This window comes from Eptatretus burgeri, chromosome 16 (genome assembly GCF_056783735.1).
Source record: "Eptatretus burgeri isolate ZD-2024b chromosome 16, Ebu_testis_v1, whole genome shotgun sequence".
Taxonomy (NCBI): domain Eukaryota; kingdom Metazoa; phylum Chordata; class Myxini; order Myxiniformes; family Myxinidae; genus Eptatretus; species Eptatretus burgeri.
The window spans coordinates 4030351-4040576 of NC_140976.1; the positions used below are offsets into that span (position 1 = coordinate 4030351).

General features: G+C 46.2%; 1 protein-coding gene across 3 annotated transcripts in view; it reads left to right on the forward strand.

Moving 5' to 3' along the window:
- LOC147010342 (uncharacterized) overlaps positions 1-9456 on the forward strand; it is a 26457-nt gene extending 17001 nt beyond the window's left edge. The window contains exons 3-6 of one of the 3 annotated variants that reach the window (XM_085858956.1): positions 79-296; positions 6119-7461; positions 7717-7845; positions 8480-9456. In XM_085858956.1, coding sequence (XP_085715082.1) covers positions 104-296; positions 6119-7461; positions 7717-7845; positions 8480-9178 — 2364 coding nt within the window. In that variant the 5' untranslated portion in view covers positions 79-103 and the 3' untranslated portion in view covers positions 9179-9456. The remainder of the gene's footprint in view (positions 1-78; positions 297-6118; positions 7462-7716; positions 7846-8479) is intronic. The other 2 variants (XM_085858955.1, XM_085858957.1) reach the window with 2 other exon arrangements.
- Positions 9457-10226: the final 770 nt, after the last annotated feature.

Genomic DNA, 10226 nt, shown 5'->3' on the forward strand with positions numbered 1-10226 from the left:
TTCCAAAGTCAAAGGTGACTCACTGTGAGATATCTCATAAACCACCCACTCGATGACGTTGTCTTTGCAATTCTTCAGACTCACCACTCCTCATCGACAGGTGATGCTTCCTGAGTGCCGACCCAGCACACCACCTCAAGCCAACTGGATGTGGTTTGTTCGACATCCCGACCCGGTCAGTGAACCATCGAACGTGCTGGCCGGTCACCTCACCTGTCGTGTACATTTGGACACGATGGATCCATTACCGGCCAGCCACGAGCAGCCACTTCCACCACTCACTGCAACACCTCAAGGCAAGTCAGACCTTGGTCCACTCCTTCCTCCAATGTCCCTTTCACTCCAATTATGCAATGACCTTTGACACTCGGCTCTTAGTTGTTTAGCCTGGGTTCGAATCCCGACACAGCTATAAACTGTCATCTCAGTGTTTCACAGGCAGAGTGATTCATCAGTGTGCGTGCCGTCCCTCGGATTGATGTTAAACTGGGCATCCCGTCTGCCGGTACTTGTCAGTGGACTTTAAGGATCCTATAGTGCCCTTTGCAAGAAGTCGGCAAGCTATCGCAGGCACAATGGAACAAATTCCAAATTCTTGCACTTCTTCTTCTTTATTCATATAAAACACAAGGCTGCGGGGTAGCATCATTGACTGAAAGCTCGGCTGTGCCGCTGATGCAATGCCCTCTGCTGGTGACCTTTGATGGCAGGAATTTGTAGTTCATCTCCATAACACCTCCTCCACAATCCCTCATTACTTCCTTCATCTCTCTGTACACCTCCTCAACTTCCCCTCATTATAGCTGCCATTCGTCCAGCACATCCGGCTTCGCGAAACCCTTTAAGCTTTCACTTCGATCAATGAAAATGGCACGGCATCTCCTCCGCCACCCGTGACCCTTCCTGATCATACCTCCTTCACCACCCAAGTCGTCCTATTTCCACCTATGACATCTCTGCAACATTCCACGTCTCACTTTCCCATCCCATCTGAGTTCCACTCCTCCTTACCAATGTGGGACTTTTGAAATGACATAATCCACCCCAGAATGCTCGGCACACATGCGCAGAAAGCCGCAGGAATAGCGGTGTTCGAGGCACCCTCAAGTATATCCTGTGTGAGAGAAGAATATTCACCTGAAATTGCTCACTGAGCTTCTAAAAGAAGCCAAAAATACTTGGAAAAGTACCCGAGAGAAAGGGTTGTTCCTCTGCACAACAAAAGACTCTTTCTCGTATGCTCTGGAAGCATCATCACCTGTCGATGAGGAGTGGTGAGTCTGAAGAATAGCAAAGACAACGTCATCGAGTGGGTGGTTTATGGGATATCTCACAGTGAGTCACCTTTGACTTTGGAACAACACTAACATCAAGGGTCTTTCGGATATTTCTCGTATTTCCAACATCCCCCCCCCCCCCAGTCCAATTCGCATTCAGGAACAGAACAACAGTGGTTAACCATTTTGAAATTTCCACTCTTTTCATCCAAATTCTGAAATTTCGGTTGAAAAGACGATTCGCATCACAGATTTCGAGCTCCACGACGACAGGGATAAAAGTGCCCGGCGAGCCGAACCGAGTCCGTGTGAACTCAGACGCGCAGCGCACGCGTGAAGGGCCTCGTACGTCACTTGGAAAGCCACGATTTCCCTGCTGCCATCAGTTGAGCTTTCCTTGAAGGTTTCTGGCCATGTTCGAATCCAGAGCCGTGTTACCTTTGACGTTTACACCAAACCATCAGCCACATACTCATTGATACAATTCCACAGCTGGTTTTGATAAGTTTCCTTCGCCGGATGATAGCGGATCGGCGTGGACTTGCATTAACGCAGTTTTGTTTCATCTGAATTGTCTTCCATGAAAAAAAAAGATGTTGTTCTTCGTTACAGTGAGCAGAATGGTACTTCTTTCCGTAATAAGGACTTTTGTGGCTTTGGTTGAACCGCCAGAGAGAAATGAAACCTCTTTGCCCCCCAACCCCTCCCACTCCATTCCCCGGATAAATTTCACTGCATCCGTTGTTTGGGAACTACAAAGGCCTTGCGGAGCTGCGGAACGATCTTCCTTATTTACTAGACCGTTCTTGTGTTTCATCATAAACCAAGATTAAGCTTCTCACATCCAGGAGCATCGCAGACGGGACAACCAGGAAATAACGAGTGCAAGGCGTCCTTCCCGCAACACCACTCAAAGGCCCCGCAAGTCACCTGCTTTCCACAACGATTGTCTCACGGTTTGAACTTACAGATTCTCTTGAACTTTCCTTTAACGAGAATCCCTTTAATCTGCCCGGATTGAAGCTGTGTGCACAGTGCAGATAGGGCAAGTTATCACCAGTGCCATCTTAAGAGGCCAGACTGCCAAGTGAGGCCTGTTTACCTTTCCCAGGCAGGGGAGTGATTGAGAAAGGGAAGGTTCGATAGCACCAAGAGAGACGAGGGTTGAGGAGGACCTGCGATGGGGTTTAGACTTCGGCTTTCACTTTCCACCCCCAATATCTGCAACACCAACGTGAGATGTGGGTTGCTAAATGAGCCGACCAACAGGTAGTGGGGGCAGTGCGGAGATGAAATCAATGTCGTTTGTCATCTCACAATTCACTAGCGAAGACGCAGTTTGATAGTCACTTCCTCGTGTCTCAATTCCTTCATTACTTGTTACACCTCATCTTCCAGGAACCGAAAAACCTGTCTGCCCTTGGATCATTGTTACGTCATTAGATTGACACCGCTTCTGTGTCGTCCGCCATCGGCATCAATACAACAGGGTGGCTTCCAAGCATTACAAACGATGACCCGGTGCACGCACCAGTTGGTTCAGTGTCTCAGCTCAGGGTGGTGTGGCTATTCGACGAACAAGCGGTGCTGCCTCCAAATACAGGACGTGCGGATCCCTTGCTCGCACAGATCCCGGCGTTGCATGATGCAGTGTGAGCCGAGAGAAAAAGAGAAAGACCCAGCCCGTGATCCAAGGAGCGGCCATAATCTCAGCCCCCACTCCCCATCCTCGCCTAAGGAGCTCAGCACAATGGGCAGTGCACAGGTAAATTAGCAAAAGAAATGGCATTTGGTTTGGGGCTCGGCCCGTTCCAAGAGGATTGACATAATCCAGATGCTTATCTCGGGCCTAACGATGGCAGATTGTCCATCAACAGAAGCAACAAGCGGCCATCCAGACCCACAAACCCCGTAGACCATCGCTTTGTTTGGTAGAAATCCGATGCTTTCCGAGTGGTGTTTCCACTTCGCCCTTTTGATTTGGGTCCAGCATGGCGACGCCAAAAAGTGTGTCGTTCCGAGCAAGAGAGCGAATCCATCAAATTGGGATGAGGACCTGGTTTTAGGATCTGGTGGGTACAAGTACAACAGGGTATTGAAACATGCTCACACGTTCAGCAGTTCAAATGAAGTCACGTGAGCACGAAAAAAAAAAAAAAAACGAACAAAAAAAACAGAACCTATCCTCATATCAACCTCCACGTTTCCTTTGCGGTGAGAAATCCCACAACCACATCATCTGCTTGAACTGTCATCACTTCCCCCTTTGACGGCTTGTTGTGCGGAGTCCGTTCGGCCACGCTGATGGCCTCGTGAGATTCTCACCGTGAAAGGTGTTTGGTCCGATACATGTTACTCAGCAAAAGTACTTCATGTTTGACCCAAAACCTGGCGAGACTTGTGACTTGTCTGACAGTGTGAAGAAATTATAGAATTATTTTCACCCACATAGTAAACTTGTTTGTGGAAAAAAATAAATTTGGAAAAGGACATTGACATGATTTACTAGTAGTTCTGACGTCAATACATACAGTATAATAGAGCATGTCCTCCTTGGACAACTTGTTCAGTAAATTGAACTTGTTCGTTTAGAAATTTCCAGAGCTATACCGTAAGGCAAACCACCTCCTGGTGCGGACAATCGGACATCGAGGATAATGGACAGAGAATCAGGACCAAGGCGGTTGCATACGTCACTTATTTATACATTTGGGTTATATAGGGAAGTTGGATCCGTTGTTAAGAAAAGATAAAGACCGAGCCACCCAACAAATTTTACTCCATCCAACTTTATGGAATTTGAAACAAACTGGAAAGAGCACAAATGGCCTCAAGTGACATGTTTGGAGTCATACATACAACCAGTTGAATGATTGCCACCTCATTGTGGGGTCGGCTGGGGAAAGATGTCCCAAGTGTTTCATGAACTGGATGGTCCATGTTAGATGTTCGACTGAAGGTGATTTGGGCAGGAATGAGTAGTTTCATTCAGTTTGTGGTGACAACTTGCCTACTCTTTACAAAAACGAGGATATTTAACATCCACCAACGACGGGTGCTAACGGACGGACCACCCGGCTTAATGTCCGTCCGAGGGACGGAAAGCGATACGATGCGCTGCCTGAGAAACACCAACACAACAGTTTGCAGTCGGGTCAGGAATCGAACCCCATACTCGACAATTCAAAGGAAAATGAACTGCCTCCACGGCATCCTGTGTGCGTACTCGTCACCGCACAATGGTTATGGGGCAGGAGGGGAGTGATGTCCTTTTTGGGCTCAGCCCGACAAACAATGTCAAAAACTCAGATTCACTCTTTTGTGGTTTTGCTGAACATTCGAGTCGCGTTAACAATGAACATGTTAACATGGCGGGTTTCACTACGCATTGCTTGTCTCGTTCCCTTGTTAATGTGATCAAATGGTAATTTCAGGTTGTTCTCTCGACCCCTGTATTCCCAACAACAGGAAGATTCCAAGTCTTTTCCATTAAATGTTGTCATCAATCCAATGAAATGAAAGTGTGGAAGGATAACGATGTGATTTGGTAATCTATGTATCTGAACACTCCACTTTCTCTACTACTCAAAACCATAGGAACAGAATAAAGTTAGCCTTTCCACCTTGGGATAGAGTCTTGCTTTCTAAACCCTTCGCCAGGGGCTAAAAGAACCACAGTGCCTGAGAAGTCACATGATGCCTCCCCCGTTTCACCGACTTGGGGTACCTCCCCGGACGTGTCTCCTCACACTGCCCCGCAACTTGAGAACGGCCCAACAAAGGTCTGGAGCCCGGAGCAGGGGGCCGCTGGGTAATTTGTTAAGGCCTGACGGATTTCCCTTCGCCCGGAAGCCAAACAGTAGAGGAAGATTGGATGGCAAGGCAGCGATATGGATACAGATAAGGAGTCTCACGTTACCCTCCTGGCCCAGTAAGGCTGGGCCCGACGAGCCTGTGTTTGTTTCACCAGGCTTTGGTGCCATTTAACCTCCGTTTCCTGCACCCAGGTTCTATGCCTTTAAAAAGGAACCCCACGCCAGCACTACTCCCTTAACATAGGACACGTGGCTGGACAATCAGCTCAACTGGATCAAATACCAATACACAAGGAAGATGGAACTTGAGGGTGTAGATACACCTCCAGGTGTGTTTTTTATGGTGGTATTAAATACAGCAAGGCCCTCCAAAAGCATCACATTATGAAAAGTGATCCCCAACCCCCATATCCATCGCAGCCAATTGAGTACCAATGAGGAAAGCCCAATTCAAACTGAGGAACGGACCGGTCTCTCCTGCAGGAATTTCCATTCAAACTCAGAATGATGGGATTTGGGTCATTCTGGACTATCAAGCACAAAGCGTTCCACTCGGTCGCTCTCACTCACTCACCAACTCCCATTGGGACAGCAAGCAGGGAATAGTCTAAAATAATTCACGTACCTGGAAACATGTACGGCTATAAATGGACACATATGGACAAAACCTTTGTTTTGATTCTCCAAATCAATGTTATCCTTTTCAATGTCAATCCGTTCTGAGATGGGCTCCTTAAGATCGAAACATCAGTTCATAGTTTCATGGTTCGTGTTTCTGATATGAGGTTTTATACAGTGGTTCTAATCTAAAGGATTCTTCCTCACAGGTTACATTGAGTGTGATCTGAGGATATCGTTTTCGATGTAATCTTCCTTCGAAACCACGACGGCCTGTTATAGTTAATGATGAATCATTTCAGCAAGCATGACATTGCGACCTTCTTAAGATTAGATGTTGTGTATTGGTGACATCTATTAAAAAAAAAAAAAAGGTTAATTTGAAATGTCCCCATCCTTGCATTCCAGATAAGAAACCTGATCCTGTGAACAAAATGGTGGAAGAAGTTCAAATGGCTCCCAGCATTTCAAAAGAGCAGCTCATTTCTCCCTGGTCCCTCAAGAAGAACCATCCATCTGAAAAAGATCTTCCGATGAAGAAGCAAAAGCAACATGGAGCTCAAGAGAAAGACCTCAAACTCCCTTTCATGTCAGTTCCTTATTTGTCTTCTCAACAAACGGAAGAAGCCCCATGTTCAAAGCGAGGTCCTTCTCCACATCAGAAGGAATGGCTCTCAATGTCAGCATCCTTCCAGAAAGAAAGAGCCACCAATTGGGAAAGACCTTCAGATAATATCTTACCAAATTGTTCCCAGTCAATCAAACGATTTATGAATGAGCCAGACCAAGTGGTGCCATCTCCTGTAGACTGGTTGTTGAGGAACTCCACACCAGTGGAAGAAGGAAGCCCACCTCCTTATACACCACCCAAACGAGCATCTGTAATCTGCACTCCACATGGAACAAATACTAACCATTATAGTTCAACCATACCTGCAATTTACCACTCGTCATGCATACCACCCTCATATTTATCAGCTCTACGTTCCGACTACCTGGCCTTTTTGCCATCCATTTATAGTCACATTTTCTACCCACCTCCTCCACCATCTGTCGTTCCTCTTGACGGCCTCATTCCCTGGATGTACCGTCTTCCTGTGGTCCCCATTACTTCAAGACCTACAGCTATTGAAGCCATCCCTTACCAGGCTTCCCCTAAACCTCAAGGGAGATTCCTTATCCCCGCTCCTACAAGTGCGTTCTCACCTCTGCGACGACATGCCACCTCCACCTTCCTCGAAAACACGTGTGTTTTGGAAATCGGAAATGATTTGCCGAGATGCTGGGACTTCAAGGAACCATCCCAGTTTTTTGAAATTCCTGATAAATCTCAGCTGTCGACGCTTGAAGACTGTGTGACGAAGAAGTTGGACTTAGACAAAAATACCCTTGATGTGTCCACAGATAAGGACGGATTTAAGAGGCAGTTATGCCAGGAAAGAAGGCCATTGTGGGAGACACAGGAGAAATTTGAGGGGTCCATCCTCAAGATCCCTCCCTTAAAAACAGCAAAGACTCTTGCACCATGCCAGGACCTCAAGTCATTTAAAATGCTGAATGAAGTCGATTCTTCGAAATCTCTCCATCATGAAGTCAGTCCTTCAAGGACAATGCTGCTGAGTGGAAGCAGATCCAGGCGTGGTGCTGGCAACTGCCTCTCAGCACCCTATCCCCTGCGCAAGCACAATGGGAAGACTATTTACGAGTGCAACGTCTGTGGGAAGACCTTTGGGCAATTATCCAATCTGAAGGTGAGCCGACAAAGGTGGTTAAGTGCAAAAACAAAATAAATACTTGAGTGTTGAGATAAAAAATGACAAGCGGTGTTAATTCTATTTGGGTTTAGGAATTTCTCATCAAAGGGTGATCTTATTCAGGTTTTCCCCAAAAAATAAACCTTTCACAAGTTTCAAATTTTATTGGGTTTTTTTTTTTTTCTTCAAATTTTTCTAAATTTTCCAGTTGTCGATGCAATACCTGGAAACTTATAGATGTGTTCTCATCAGGTCCACCTGCGGATACATAGCGGAGAGCGTCCATTCAAGTGCCAGACGTGTGGCAAGGGTTTCACACAGCTGGCTCACCTGCAGAAACACCACCTGGTGCACACCGGAGAGAAGCCTTACTCCTGTCAGGTACCGTTTGGCATTTCGGTCAAAAATGATCGCAAATCACCTTGCTCTGATACAAAACTCAGATGTGGGAAACCATTGCCTTGTTTTTGCATCTTTGATGCAATTTGCATGTCCGACAGACTTTAAGGTACATTTGCACCTCGTCATGTGACTGTGTTAGGTTTACGGCAGCGTTACCCTCTCCACCCTCGATTCATGACGTAATCTGGCTTTACTGCTCTCCCTGTACACCCCTTACAGTCACTCTGATTTGCGGTCAAACGGGTGCGATTGCCAACACCCATCCAGACTTGGCTCTGAGTCAGGCAAACGGGGCCTCGAAGACTCCAAGGGGCCTGTACTTTAAGAATTGTAAACAATACTTCTTGTGTCAAAGTACCCACAAGTCAATGTGAATAAATTAGCAACAATCACCTTTACCCAATTTCCTTGCTGACATTTTTGTACAGTAGTTTCATGTCACCATTGCTGAAGATGATTGTGTAGTCTCTCCGTGAACAGGGGAAGTCCATTTTAAACCATTAACTCTGTGCCGACCTTCCATCATTTCATTTTCTACTGATTTCTCTACATTCCACCATATACTGCTCTCACTAGGCTCCCTCAACCCTCTACCCCTCTCTTATGCCCCCAGGTGTGTAGTCGCCGGTTCAGCAGCACGAGCAACCTGAAGACCCACCTACGGCTGCACTCTGGAGAGAGACCCTTCTCTTGCCACCTCTGTCCAGCTCGTTTCTCTCAGCTTGTTCACCTCAAGCTCCACAGACGTCTCCATGGACGTGAACGACCGCACCGCTGCCAGATGTGTGGACGCTCCTATTTGCATGATCTCAGTCTGCGCTTACACCACCACGGCTTTTGCCATGTAAGGAACGGTGGTGACGAAGAGCCAACATTTACCGATTCCACGTCAAATTCTCTCAAACTGAAAACCCCAAACAACGGGACTCCTGGAAGTCATAAAGGTGACTTCAATGGAGTAGTTGAGGGTGAAACTCATGGAGACAATTCCAGAAAAACAGTCTCTCCACAAGCTGGGAAATCCCTCAACTCCATGGCATTGCAAGAACAAAATCAAACTAAAAATTTGAAGTTCGTCACCATGGATCTCCACACTCAAGCAAATGAGGAAATCGATAACTTTGACCTCAGTGAAGAAGCTGTAATGATCTGCCTGAACCCTGATGACCGCTTGGAAAGAGTTATTATCAAACTGCTCCAGAGCAGCCTACAGACTTTTCAGCCAATCAGCCTGAGCCAGGAAGTCAGGAGGTTTTTGAACACACCCAGAAAGGGGCGGAGCTATCAAGTTAAGCACCCAAAGATTTATTAAAGGCAATGCAACAGGTACATCTTTGGAAGCAACTCTGTGCGACCGAGTCTCAAAAATGACCGGACCATGATGCGGTGTGACCTGATTTAGGAAGGAGAAACGTTCTCACCGGGTTTTGTATTTCATCAAATCGAGACAAATTCTACACCCACCTGGGCAAGCTCTCTCAATGTTACTGTAAAAAATAAATGACTGATCAAAAAAAATAGTCATTCTTTGATTGAAATGAGGGAAAGGCATGATGATGAAAAGAGTGCACAATAAATAAAAAATTTTAAAAAACATTTACAAACAAACAAAAGAGAAAATCTAGCTCCAATGCCATGTGTGAAATGCTTTGAAAAAATTCAACCAGTTAGCACAGGGTGCTTCAAGCTCATTCGTGGGACGTACTGAGTGCACCTGGTGGATATTTCTACCCAAAAGGGACCAAATCTGGAATGATGCATCTCACTCAAGGTGTTCACCACAAACCAACCAGCACCTTGCTAGAGTTTACATTCGAGGGGGTCGTGTGTGAGACCTTCTGGTGGGCACTTTGGAGAGGTGAGCACCTTCACCTCGTGAGAGCAATCAGTACACAACTTGTAACATTGCGAACAAATTCCAAAATACAGAATCGAAAAGTTATTTTGAACATCCACGAACCTTTAGCATTTATACCTCACAATTTGTTTTTCCTATATATAAATCCTAATCCCTTCCTGAACTCAAACCATAATCCTAATCCGAAATGTAACTCTAATCCCCAACAAAACCAAACTCTCACCGTTACCCTTACCCCTAAACCAAACCCTCACCTGAGCCCAAACCCAAACCCTCGCCTGAGCCTAAACTCCAAATGCCAAACCCCAAACTGTCAGCCTGGAGTACGAAAACCCATTCATTTCTGGACGGCCATTGTTATCACGCATTCGGTTCCAAGGTAAACAATGTGCAAGTTACTGCATTTCGCATTCATTCCCCCAGCTGAACTATTCCGAGAGGTTGGATTCCGAGTGCAAAAACCATAACGATGACGTCAATCCGAGCTCATTGATGGAGGAGG